This window comes from Carcharodon carcharias, chromosome 1 (assembly GCF_017639515.1).
Source record: "Carcharodon carcharias isolate sCarCar2 chromosome 1, sCarCar2.pri, whole genome shotgun sequence".
Lineage (NCBI taxonomy): Eukaryota > Metazoa > Chordata > Chondrichthyes > Lamniformes > Lamnidae > Carcharodon > Carcharodon carcharias.
Genome location: NC_054467.1, coordinates 119,073,601 through 119,087,262, shown reverse-complemented (window position 1 = coordinate 119,087,262; position 13,662 = coordinate 119,073,601). Strand labels below are relative to the sequence as shown.

Below are 13,662 nucleotides of genomic sequence, written 5' to 3'. Positions count from 1 at the left end.
ACCATAGAAAAAACCATAGAACCATAGAAAAGATACAGCACAGAAGGAGGCCATTCGGCCCATCTTGTCCATGCCAGCCTGAGGACACCCAGATGCCCTTTCTAATCCCACCTTCCTGCACCCGGCCCGTAGCCTTGCAGTTTACAGCATTTTAAGTACAGATCCAGGTACTTTTTAAAAGAGTTTGGAGTTTCTGCCTCTACCACCAACTTGGGCAGCGAATTCCAGACACCCATTACCCTCTGCATAACAATGTTCTTCCTCATGTCCCCCCTACACCTCTGCCACTTATCTTGAATCTGTGTCCCCTGGTTCTTAAATTCTCCATCAAGGGAAACAATTTTATCTTGTCCACTCTATCTATTCCCCTCATAATTTTGTACACAAGTCTCCACCAATCACTGCAAGAAAATTCCACTCAAAGTACAAATTAATTGTAACAATAAAATATAAAGACCATCCAACTTCCAAAGAGTTGGTAAAGGAAAATGCCCAAGGATGCAAAAGTTTTAAAGTAAGCCTTAGGAAATAAGTATGGAAAGCTTTTGTGTGTCCACAAACAAGAATTTTGAATACAGATTGTTATCCTCCTGAACACAGCAGAGCACACTGCAGAACTAAAAATCTCATGGGGTAACATACACTTTGAAGGCTAGACCTGAAATTCAGTCTTACAATTGCTAACAACTGTCACTCTTCCGTTTTAAAATTACTATCAACTATCACTCTAGCAATATATTATTTCATATTCTATCAGGAGGATAGACAGCTGTCAGCTGCCAACGATTTGTCGGGTTAATCCAGCAGGCTTACTTGACCTGGCAGAACAAATGAAATACCAGGGGATGATACCATCTGTGTGACAACATAGAACAGTAATTAGCTGATGTTCAGAGCTGTCTCCTCGATAATACACACTCATGCTTTTCTCCAGCAACAAACTGCTATGCATCACCAATGGCAGGCAGCCAGTTTTGTTCCCCTGTCACCCACTATATTACTGAAAATTATATCGTGTGTGTACATTATATTGCAAATGCATGGGTGCTAAATTCCATGGGTGAAATCTTAAATTTAAGCCAGGATCGCATCCAGTGGTTCCTTGACAGAATTTATTGGATCAGTGCAAGATTGTGAGTATGGATCAAATGTGTACAAGCACTAGTTCGGGCACATCTCTGGAACCTGCCTGCCTTTGAATGCCAGAATGCCAATGCCTGCCTAGGATAATGGGAATTGCCAAGCCTCCAGCTAAATCCCTGCCATGGTCATATTGGCCCTCTGGAGCATTTTTTTCTTTAAATTTTCATTCCTTCGGGTGGCTAGGCATATTTTCTGCATGGCCTGGTGGGGGAGTGCAAGATCCAGCCCCAGACCCTTGTGCAATTGGATTGTTGCCATTTTGCAGGATGTTGCCATGGTCTCCCACCAAAGTTAGACTGGCAGAATGCTCTAAGAACTTTGGCGCTCTACAGGTTATTTTCTTGTAAACTGTGATGTTGTTGCCTTTCCTTGTCAACAGTCTTTTTGCCAATGTAATTTACTCATCCTGATTCAACAATACCAATTTTTCATTCAAAATAACATCCTTGCTTTGTTACAAAATCATGTGGCTGACTCCGTGATCAACCTCTCCAAGCAAAGATTGCAGGTTGGGGAATGTGGGCCTGCAGCTTGTGATTTTCCATCCATTAAAATTAATTCCCACTTGAGAAACGAAGAGACACGATCGGTGTCTTTAATATTTTGTAAACCATGGTTAACATGAATTTAAGTAGTTACCTTTAATTTAAATCACATATTCCCAGGACAAATGGCAAGTATAAAATTAACAAGCTTGTAATGAGACTTTTGATCCCAATTGAATCGTAGATGTTACTTGAGTTAAAAGCAGAAACAGCTGGACAAATATCTGGTGAAGAATGGGATATAGATTCTCTATGGAATTTAATTATTTCAGTCCTGGTGACCAAGGGAAAGCTAATAGAATGTTATCATTTATTGCGAGGGGAATTGAATACAAAAGTAGGAAGGTTATGCTTCAGTTATACACAGCACTTGTGAGACTACATTGGGAGTACTGTATACAGTATTAGTTCACCTTATATATGGAAGGATGTAAATGCGTTGGAAGCAGTTCAGAGAAGGTTTACCAGGCTAACACCTGGAATGGGCGAGTTGTCTTATGAGGAAAGGTTGGACAGGCTAGGCTTGTATCTGTTGGAGTTTAGAAGAGTAAGCGGCGATTTGATTGAAACGTATAAGCTCCTGAGGGGCCTTGATAGGGTGGAAGTGGAGAAGATGTTTCCACTTGTGGGAAAATCTAGAACCAGGGGTCACTGTTTAAAAATAAGGAGTCACCCATTTAAAACGGAGAGTGACTTTTTTTCACTCAGAGGGTTGTGAGTCTTTGGGACATTCTTCCTGAAAAGGCGATGGAAGCAGAGTCTTTGAATATTTTTAAGGCAGAGATGGATAGATTGTTTGTAAGCAAAAGAGTGATAGGTTATTGAGGGTAGGCAGGATGCAAATTTGAGGTTACTATCAGATCAGCCATGCCCTTATTAAATGGCAGGGCAGACTTGAGGGGCAGAATGGTCTACTTCTGTTCCTCGTTTGTAATGTAATATATGTAATGTTGAACCAATATCTGGATAAACTATCTTCAGGGAGAAATTTGATGAGCTTTTTCTTCTTGAAACCTGCAAGAGGTTAAGTAGACTAGGGAAGTGATACGACAGGTCAAATAGTCTGTGGTATGTTAGGAAAAGTAGACTTGATGGAATAAATGTTTCTCACTAAAATAACAACGTATGTGAAGTCACTGCTTGGTCTAGGACATGCATGCACATGAGCGACAATTCAGAAAGATGAACATTAGTCATTCATCATCCAATATTTTATATGCAGCATACAAGATGATGAACAACCAAATCCTGAGCCTGAATCTGTCAAAGCATTAAGAATGTACAAGTTAAATCTTACATGGAACGCAGTGACAGTAACCTACTCTTCCTACCCCCATGGGCATGATGACTTACTTATGATATATCAGAGCTGGAACTGTTATTATTCTGGCAAAATTGGAACATACCTTAAACCCATAAGGACACGTGCACCTGTAGAAATCCACTGGGTCATTGTTGCAGGTGCCATCATTTTTACATGGATTAGAAAGACAAGGGTTACACTTGGCTAAAATGTTGATGTCAATGGGACCTTAAAAAGTAAAATACTTGTGTAAGTCAAGCAATGCCTGGAGGGTAACTGCAAAAAAGAGAAGACATTACATTCACAAAAAAATCACAAGATTTTTTATTTTGTGGTTGACTACTGTTGCTCATTATTTGTCTTCTTCATAGCCCTTTTGCAAAATGAATACTTCAGTATCACAAAAAGTATTGTAACACTCATAATCCGAAATGATCTAAAATCCCTGAATGTCTGATAAATAATATTAGGTAGAAATAAACAACTGCAAATAAATGCCTGAACTTCAGATGAGCTCAGTAATCAGCAATGGTACAAAAAGATCAGGGCTCCAGTTCTAAACTAAGTAAACAAAAATTAACCTCATTGAAGATACTTTAACAAAACCCTTCTTATTTAGCATGCAAGTTTGCTGCAGGAAACATTCTTGCTTAAATTTTAAAGATGCAAATGAACAAATTAGCATTGACAAAAATACATCATCACACCACAGTAAGATTTTTGGTTAGGAGAGGATATTATACTAAATGTGGAATATACTCTTTATCAACAATAATATTTAAAAAGTGCAATAAAGATAATTCAACATTCAAAGACGACAAACATTTATTTCACACTCATCTTTTAATTTAGGCTCAAAATCATGCACTATAGATTTAAGGTCAGAAGTTGGACTGACAATGCATAAACTGTATATTCACACCAAATGGACACCGGTTATCTAAGGAAACAAGTCTGTCTGAGGGATTAGCTGTTTTCTTGGGATCACATTTAAGGAAAGACAGAAGGTCTGTGTTCAACACCATCCATTATTGCCAGGGGCAGGTCAGCTTCTTACCTGGCACCAGAAAACCGCAAGGCCCTGGAATCTCTATTGGCAGGGCATAGGTTGTCAAAGGTCACAAGTGAAAAATTAAAAAGTGTTAGATTGCATGCAACCAAAGAAAAAGGCCAATTATATAAAAGCTTCATCAGAAAGTTAAACTCAAGGCTCCAGTTTATAAATGTAACCAGTCAACCACAACCAAATAGTTATTAGTCAATCAGTGCACAGGAGTCAATCTGACAGATAATCCACACTTGCAAATTCTGGTTTAATCTTTTCACTCCAATACAAGGACATTTTTGATGTACACTCAATCTAGTACTCAAATCCAATTGGTGGAATTACCTTGACATTCAAATTTCTTGGAAGGAGTGGTGAGCAATAGCTTGTCTGTCATGTCACCAGGTCCAGCACAGCGAGCTATGCCTGGCTCTTTGTAGCCCGACTTTACCCAGTCAGATAACCACTGCATGTTACAGTCACAGTACAGGGGGTTTGCACCAAGGGCTCTGGAAAGACAAGAAAATTCTTTCATTGCTTTTCTGTGCATCAGAATATTGTCCCAGAGTTTGTGAATGTAATGATGCCAAAATTGTCAGCATTCAACATCATTACTCCTCTGAAACTCACAGTAACTTCTGAAGTCTGTACATGCATAGTTAAACATGGAAATCTAAAAAGTTGCTGTCAATGATTTTATTCTTCTCCAAAGCTGAGCTATTGAAGTCCCTCAGAATATAATCAATTAGAAACAATTGAGCTGACAAGAACTTGCTCTTTTATGCTCTTAGTATTTCTGTAGAAACCTCTGAAAAATTTGCACCTAGTTGAATGTGGTGCAATAGGGTTTTTAATGATGTGCTAAGTTCTTATTATTGCTAAACAGCTTCATTTATCCTGAAAGGGTAATTTTACATTTGCCGAACGTCAAATTTCTCTATTATGATACACATTGTTCAATGGTTTTTAACTTCCAGGTTAGCTGTGAGAACACTGTGGTGCGATTAGCTGCTTGGTGACATCACTGTTGCTGGATGTCTGAAAATCCCTTTGAATTGAAAGGGAAAACCTGTGCCATAGAGATCACGATATCTTTGTAGTCAGCCTTCTTCAAGGTCAGCAGCAAGTGCCATTGCAAACTCTAGCCCACTGACATAAAAGATCAGAAAAGTAAGTACAAATGGGGCTATTTGTCCCAATGTAACTCATCCTTCATTGAAACCAGTTTGACTTACTTTTCAATAATGGGCACTGATATTCCTTGTATAATGGCATTGTTATTTTCTTGAAACTATGCCCCAAATTAGCATTTTATATTACAGTTACACTTTTCATTTATCTCTAGAATGCTCTTCTTCATTGACCTTCTTTTAAAGCAGCAGATCCTCAGATTTCTAAACTTTAACAGGAGTGTACTCAAGGTGTGACCCAATCAGTGTACTGCACAGATTAAGCATGGCAGTCTCAGATATCAAACTACCGACCTGGCAACAATAGTCCAATTTTATGAATGCATGTTCTCTCGAGAACATTTCTTCTACAGCTGCTATAGTATTAAGAGACACCCTGCAATGTATTTTTGTTACACATTTAAACACCCTTTAACATGTCTAACTGTGTGCATTCATAACACGTAAGGAGTGTGATCAGACTTTGGGGTAGCACAAAACTGTCAACAGCAGATCAGCATCTTGTTTTAAACAGCACCCAATTTTCTGAAGAGAACATAAAAACATAACAAATAGGAGCAGGGTTAGACCACATTGCCCCTTGAGCCTGCCTGCCATTCAAAACGATCATGGCTGATCATCTACCTCAACTGCACTTTCTCGTTCACTCCCCATAAGCTCTGATTCCCCGAGCACCCAAAGATCTGTCTGTCTCAGCCTTAAATATATTCAATGATATATTCAATCCACAATCCTCTGGGGTGGAGAATTCCAAAGATGCACAGCCCTTTGAGTGAGGAAATTTCTCATCATCTCAGTCCTAAATGATCAGCCCCTTATACTGAGATTGTGCCTGTACGCTCTAGATTCCCCAGCTTCAGGAAACAACCTCAATATTGAAGACATTGGATCAAAAATCAAGCTGGATATAAAGCAGGCTGCCGGTTCATTATCATCTGTTTAATGTGACCACCAAAAAGCAATTTCACCTCTACATTATCTTGAATTGAAGAAATAACAAGAAAACGGTTTCAGATTCCGTTTCATTGCATTTCATAGCTGTATGGCTCCATTCAATCTAAATTCATAATAGACAAGGGAATCAATTCATTCAATGCAAAATATTATCTGGGTAATTTGGTTCAGCAATATAAATCTTAATATTACAACTTTCTGCGCTAAAGGAAATAACATATTAACTTGTAAGACTGCCAGAACCATTTTTTCTTCCTAAGGAAAAGTGTACACCTATCAGGTTGTTCCCTGCTTTGAGTTTCATCAACTTTCTGTTTTAGAGTGCAGCTTAGTTGAAGATGTTCTAATCAAAACAGCAGGGAAATTCTTACTGCTTCAAACCCAGAACAGAAAAATACTGGATATTAATGACGTTTTGACTTACAAATGTGACAGTGATGAAAGGTCATTAAATGCTCCTTCAGGAATAGCTGAGATGTCATTTCCATGCAAAGACCTGGAAAATAGTTTATAATAAACAATGAATGCGATCTACCAGAGACCTGCACAATTCTACTCAGCTTCTCAAACAATTAAATCTTAAGTATTAGTTACAGGTTTGAATGCTGTCAAACATTTAACAACTGGTGTTCGTCTTAGTTTGGACTGTGGGAGACCACTGTTGGTACAATGGCTCCCGTGTTTACACTTCTAAATCTGGCTTTTTCATACAAATCACAGTCATTCGGTTAATTTAAACTTAATTTGCAGTGTGGGAAATCCATGACATGGGGTGTAACTCTGGCTTTCTACTCTGCCCAATATGACTTGCCATTGACTTCAATGTCGAGTAAAGTTGTATGAATTGTAAAACCAGCTTAGTGCCCAAACTCCCCAGTTTCCAATGAGCTTGTTGGTTAAGATTGGGTTAAAATTGCCCCAGTGTGCTCCATTTTTTATGATAGCAATTCTGCCACTGGAAGAGTGCTGATTTTGGAATATAAACACTGCAAGCCATCTATGGACAATGGTTTCACATGTTGCAAACTAAAAAAGATTGCCTCATAAAAGTGTCTGAACATGAATCAGCATTTCTCCTTTTCAACGCAATCATAATTGGAGAAAAATAAAATCTGCATTACAGCACTAAGTTCTGGCAGTGTGAACAAATTTTCCAGGCCCTGATTTTTCACCAGACCTGCATGACTGCAAATAAAAAATAAACAGGATTTTTGTCACATTTCAGCCATGAGCAGGCGGTATTCCCATACTGGGACATTACCAAATCCATTGTCACCAAATTCAACTTTCAAATTCAATGATCCTAAAGCAAAATACTGTGGATGCTGAAAATTTGAAATAAAAACAGAAAATGCTGGACATGCTCAGCAGGGGTGTGAGCACCTGTGGAGGGAGAAACGATGGGTGGAATTGTCCCAGATTTGCATTAAGTGCGGTAGCAGGCAGGCAAAATGACATTTTAACTCAACAGTCGCAATGACAGATTTTCATGCCGTTTCGTCCCAATTCTGCCTCATGAGTCATGCATTCCCGGGAAACACACCATTTCGATGGTGGGGGTTCCGATTCGCCCGCCATGCCGTCACTTCACTGCTTCATCACGCCGGGCACCACATTTAAAGTGCAGCTGCATGCACACCTCTCAACCCAGGACTGTTGCAAAGAAGACATGGCCCCAAAAGGCAAGAAGCCTGCAGCCCCCCAGTTTAGTGACACGTCTCTCGAGGGCCTTTTGGATGCCATAGAGGCCCAGCATGATGTCCTCTACCCTGGCTCTGACCACAGAAGGGGCAGGCACGTTACCATTCTGGCTTGGGAGGCGATGGCAGTGGTAATCAGTGCCAATGCTGCACAGAAGAGGTTGGCAATCCAATGCATACAGAAGATGAATGATCTTTTTCATACCACCAGGTTAAGGCAACCATCTCATCACTGTAAACTCAAACACCAAAGCCCATCACACATTCACTAGCATCTCACTCACTGCCAGCTCAAGGAACATCACCACTCACTCTCCCACACACTCTCACATCTCCATTTGGCCTGGTCTCCTCTGGAGACTACCTCCTCACCCCTCACCATCTTGAGGTCACTTGCACAGATCAACTTATGCCCCCCTGCCCCAAACCCTCTGATATCCCCCTTCCCCAGTACAGCCCTCACCCTGCAGCCCCTTCCCTTGCCTGAGGCCATTTCTCCCCCTTCCCCAAGCAAGCCCTAGCCATGCAGCCATTGAAAAGCCACCCCCATCTTATGGCTGGTCTGAAAGGTAGAGACCTGCTTGTGAGCTCCCCTAAAAGTGATGTGGTGATGCCTGTGAAGCCTGGCCTTGACGACTGTGAGTGCTACCCGAAGCAAAGTAGGCAAATAAACTTCGAAATCCCGTGCAAACTGCAGCTCGCCAGGTGCACGTCAAGTTGGTGTGCAATCACATCAACATGTTTGGATGATCCAGCATGGCAGGGATGATTCCGGCGAGCTGGGCTTATAATGATATGCAGATGTATTACAATGAGGTTCCCGCAGTCTAACGGTGGGAAATGCAGCTCGCCATTGACGGGTGGAGCGGATGATTGCAAACTGGTTTCATGACATTGTGAAACCGATTTTTGGCCTTCTCGCCTTATTGGCTGCACACACCACCAAACACGCCCAACACCAATGGGAACGGAAAATTCTGCCCAATGTTAATGTGCAAAACAATTAACTTTGTTTCTTTCCACAGACGCTGGTAGACCAGCTGAGTATTTCCAGCATTTTCTGATTTTATTTCAAATCCACTGCACTGATCGAGCCCCTGGGTCTACATCTACTTTACTCAGGGTATCTCTTTACAGTACCTCTTGAAACTCTGTCCACTCATTTATTGGGATAATCTAACTCGCTGGGTTGGAAGTTCTCTGGATCAGGTGGAAAGTCGATCTTACACCCGATTATTCCTCGCTGCAACATGGTCTGTCTGTATATTAAGTATGAAAATAACCCCAGTCCCCATAATTTGGGAATGGCCATGGCCTACTCAGGTAGGTGGCCTGACAGTGGAATTTTAAACACATTTCCAGTTGAAAGTCAGGCAGAGATGGAGAAAACTGCCTTTATATTGGTTTTGTGCTGTGCTAGTGCCAATGGCTCCTAATGCACTGATCTCCTGTAACCGTTGGCTGTTGTCATCTAAAATTGCTAGATTCACAATTATCAGCGGTCAGCAGTTTTCTCAGTGCGGTGTGGGAGGAGGGGGTGAGGTTGTTTGGGGGGTGGGGGTGCAGGGGGGTGTCTGGTTACACTAGCATGGCACAAATCCAGTAAAAAGACAACTGAAGTTACAGCATTAATTGGTATGAGGGAAGGGGCTGAGAAATCCCAAAACTTCATAAATGATGGTAAAAGTTAGCTGCATCATTTAAATTAATGGCCATAGGAGCCATCTGATCTACTCCCATACTTACAATAAGCGCAGGGACTTCAAACCATCGAATGTTCGAACTGGGATACACCTGAGCCGGTTATAACTAAGAATTCTGTAAAAATAAAAATGTCATGTTAGATGAAATATGGCAGTTCATAAACAGAAGCAGATAAACAATCATATGCCACAGGTAGGGTCAAATAATTTTCTATTGTAAAAACCTGCAATGGAGTTTGATATAGCCAGTGTAATCAGTTTTTCTACAACCAACAGGGGTCCTGGTTTAGTGGCAAGTAAATATTATACTTACAAGGTCAGGAGTTCCGTCATGTTGCTGAAGGTCTGGTTGTACAATGTACTGATCCTGTTGTTACTTAAATCACTGGAAAACACAGTGAGCATAATTAGAACAGATGATATAAAAGGGCACCTATGTGATCCACAAAAACACAAAAGGGGCCTATTATGGAATAGTGAGCACCTGATGCATTGTAGCTTCAGATACTACCAAATTTGAAGGCTTGCGGCCTAAAAGATGTCTAAGGCATCCAGTGCACCACAGCATGGCCATCAGGATTTGGAACAAAGCTTGGTTTGCAAATAAACTACGCACGTTGTTCTTTAAGTTACAACCAATTGTGCAAATTAGCATGTATTCCCACAATGCAACCATGTTACCCAAGCAAAGCTCCTGTCTTTGGGTGTCTCTTTCTTCTCCAGATAATGCCGTGATGTGCAGCCACTTGCAGATCCTGAATTTTGGTTGCAGCAATCATATATCTTGCTGCCAGCTTGGAGGCAAAAGAACCTCCAAAACATAAACAAACTTCCAAAGGATACAAACAAAAATGTGAGCTCTCACAAGCCCATAGTTAAAGTTTATTTATGAAAATACAGATGGTCCCCTCTTTGTTTAAAGACTTCCACGTGCCCCAGAATATGCCTGGCCACTCATTTTGTATAGGAGATCTGACTGCACAGTGAGTAAATCACAGGATCACATCTGCGCTGTTTCCAGCTCATTATTATTCAGTGTAACTCTAAAATCAAGCTCTTGCATGAGTCATGTTCAACGTCCCAGTGCTGATTACCAGTTCTGCTCTGGCATCCCAGACACGTTGACTGAAAGTAAAAATAGAAAATGCTGGAAAGCCTCAGCAGGTCTGGCAACATCTGTGGAGAGAGAAAGAGAGTTAACGTTTCAAGTCAATATGACTTCTTCAGAGCTAAAGAGAAGTAGAAATGCGAAGGATTTAATATGTTTAAGAGGGGGTGAAGCAGGCGGAGCAAGATAGAAGGTCAGGGATAGGTGGGAGCTCCAGAGATTTGACAAATATGTCATGGACACAGTACATAGAGGGTGTTAGTGGTAGTGATAAAGACTAAGAAGATGCAGTTATGGCATAAAGATAAAATAGCAGAATGTGCTAATAGCAGAACAAGGGTCAATGCTCTGTGAAAGCAAAACATAAGAACAAGTGACAGGTGGCTTTGTGGAGCAACGGGGATGGTGTTGGGAAAGAAATTGGATTAAGAAAGGGGTCAAGATGGAGGAGAGAGTTCATCTATCACTTGTCCTTATGTTTTGCTTTCACAGAGTGCTGACTGTTGTTCTGCTATTAACACACTCTACTGTCTTACCTTTATGCCACTACTATACCTTCTTTAGTGCTTAACATTCCATTTACACTCCCTTTGTCTTGTGTCCATTGCATCTTTGTCAATCTCTCCTGAGCTCCCAACCATCCCATACCTTCTATTTTGCTCCACCTGCTCTAACCCCTCTTTAACAAGGTTAAATCCATCACATTTCTACCTCTCTCTAGCTCTGAAGAAGATACATACGGACTCAAAACGTTAACTCTGCTTCTTGCTTCACAGCTGCTGCCAGACCTGATGAGTTTTCCCAGCATTTTCTGCTTTTGTTTCAGATTTCCAGCATCTGCAGTATTTTACTTTTAGTCGACTGAAAATAACTTGGCCACCTGAATTTACAGTCCTCTAGACATACATTATGTATGCAGTATACAACAAATTTATTCTGGGGGTTCTTCTGATGGTTCAATGATTACTGAACCAGACAGATCATAAATATGGCAGGTTGGACTCCTTGTTTGTACCAGGTTAGGTGACCTCAGCTAGCATAGCCCAGCACCCTTTTCAAGTACTACCGTTATTGGTCTTAGGTTGCTAGAGGAAAATCATCAGTCAAAATTCCCATTCCTGATTGTGGATGTTTTGGTTTACTACAATTTGCTCCTCCTCTTTGTTTAAATGGCCCACCAACACTCACTGTTCAGACTCCCAAATGAAGCTGGTCACTAGGAAGCTGAACGGGCTCCTACTCAGGGTGCTCTGCTAGTGATCCAGCAGGAAAATGAGGCATGAAACTGGGAACACCTCACCCTGCTTTGTGAGCATTGGTGTGAAAGGTTACAACTGCTCTAGGTACTGGCCCAACTTAGCCCTCTCAGTCCCCAGATAGCCACAGAAATTATGGGGCAACACACAAGGAGCCCTGAGCCAGCAAAGCACTCACAAGGTTCGACACTTGTGCTTTACACAATTTTCCCTTCGGGATACTCAGCACTGTTGACACAGTCTGTTTTCTTGGTATTTAAGGCCCTCAGCAATAAATATATACAGCATGTAGTCAACAGTGATATCCATTTTCCAACAACGGTATTGGATTACTACCATCACAAAAGCAAGTCTTTGATTCTGAGCTAAACAAATCACTTGTCCGTGACTCAGCCTCCTGTGTAGAATGAAGTCTGCCAAACTGAACATTAAAATTAATCATAAAACAACATTTTGTAGGGAATTTATAGGAGAAATAGAAAGAAACCTTAATTTGCTGGGGTGGAATCTAGGACAAGGGCCACAGCCAGGGTATTCAGTAGAGAAGTTAGGAAGCACTTGTTCATGCAAAAAGATTGATTATATAAAGTGACAGAGCCAAGGTGGATGGATGGAGTTAGGATACAGATCAGCTATGGTCTCACTGAATGGCTCGAAGGGCTGAATGGCCTATTCTGAATCCTGGATGTTTTTAAATATCAGTATCTTACAAGTGTAATAATGAAAGTACCTACATAAGTAACAGATGCTTGAAGGTGGTGAGTTCCTTGGGCACCATCACAAACTGATTTCCATCAAGGTATCTGGAACACAGAACATGACTTGAGATGTGACATCAAACAGTAGTGATGCATTAGTTTGTGTTCACCGTTCTACCTTCCAACTTTAAACCAAATGCAGCAATTCACATGGTAAAGGCTTTCAATGTTGACTAACCAATTGAAGGACCAAGGCCCACAGTGCAGCAAAGCACCAACAGCAGGAGAAAAGAGTAAAGAGTTAAATCAAGAAGTGTGGTTAGGTGACAGCAAGCTTGGTGGATGTTAGGAGGCATGTAAACCTGATGGAGGGGTCCCACAGTTTTGATGTCCTGATAAAGAATGAATTTGAGTTGGATACTATGAGACCGATTTCCCTGTCCTCTCTGCCATGAGACTGGCTGCCTGATTTGGAGTCTTCTATCAGGTGTCCAGATATAGCAGCCGGAATGCTTTCTTGCCTAAAAATTCATGGGGGAACACTGTAAGAATTGATTTACTTTTCTGGGCTTCCCTTGGATTATTGCCTGTCTTCTCAAATTATTCAATCTGGAAGTGAGGGTGAAGAATGGCAGGCATTGGCCTAATGCCAACTATTGCTAGCATCCCCTATCCTTTCTCTATGTTTAAGAATCGAGTGTTTGTACTCAGTTGATCAAAACTTCATTAATCAACATAGACTCAGCGTATATATAATCAATGTAAACTCCCTATAGATTTCTTCAAACAGGTTCTACAGGCATATAGTAAACACCTACATAATTTACTATATGTCCTATAGATTTCGAAGCAGCTAACACAAAAATTTGAAAGCCATGTTGCTTCTTCCCTTCCAACCCCCACAGCTCCCCAGCCCCCACAACCACCCCCCAACCCACTGCAAAGGAAGACTTTTATTTAGTTGTTTTAATTCTAATTACTGTTGCCCTTGGGAAACTGTTAATTGTTTTTGTTGTT

The 13,662-nt window shown here is 41.0% G+C and overlaps 1 protein-coding gene across 3 annotated transcripts in view; it reads right to left on the bottom strand.

Moving 5' to 3' along the window:
- slit2 (slit homolog 2 (Drosophila)) overlaps nt 1–13,662 on the bottom strand; it is a 489,173-nt gene that overhangs the window by 64,006 nt on the left and 411,505 nt on the right. For all 3 annotated transcript variants that reach the window (XM_041182754.1, XM_041182765.1, XM_041182773.1), the window contains 6 exons: nt 12,682–12,750; nt 9,897–9,968; nt 9,627–9,698; nt 6,605–6,676; nt 4,382–4,545; nt 3,095–3,219 (listed from right to left, as the gene is read on the bottom strand). In XM_041182754.1, coding sequence (XP_041038688.1) covers nt 3,095–3,219; nt 4,382–4,545; nt 6,605–6,676; nt 9,627–9,698; nt 9,897–9,968; nt 12,682–12,750 — 574 coding nt within the window. The remainder of the gene's footprint in view (nt 1–3,094; nt 3,220–4,381; nt 4,546–6,604; nt 6,677–9,626; nt 9,699–9,896; nt 9,969–12,681; nt 12,751–13,662) is intronic.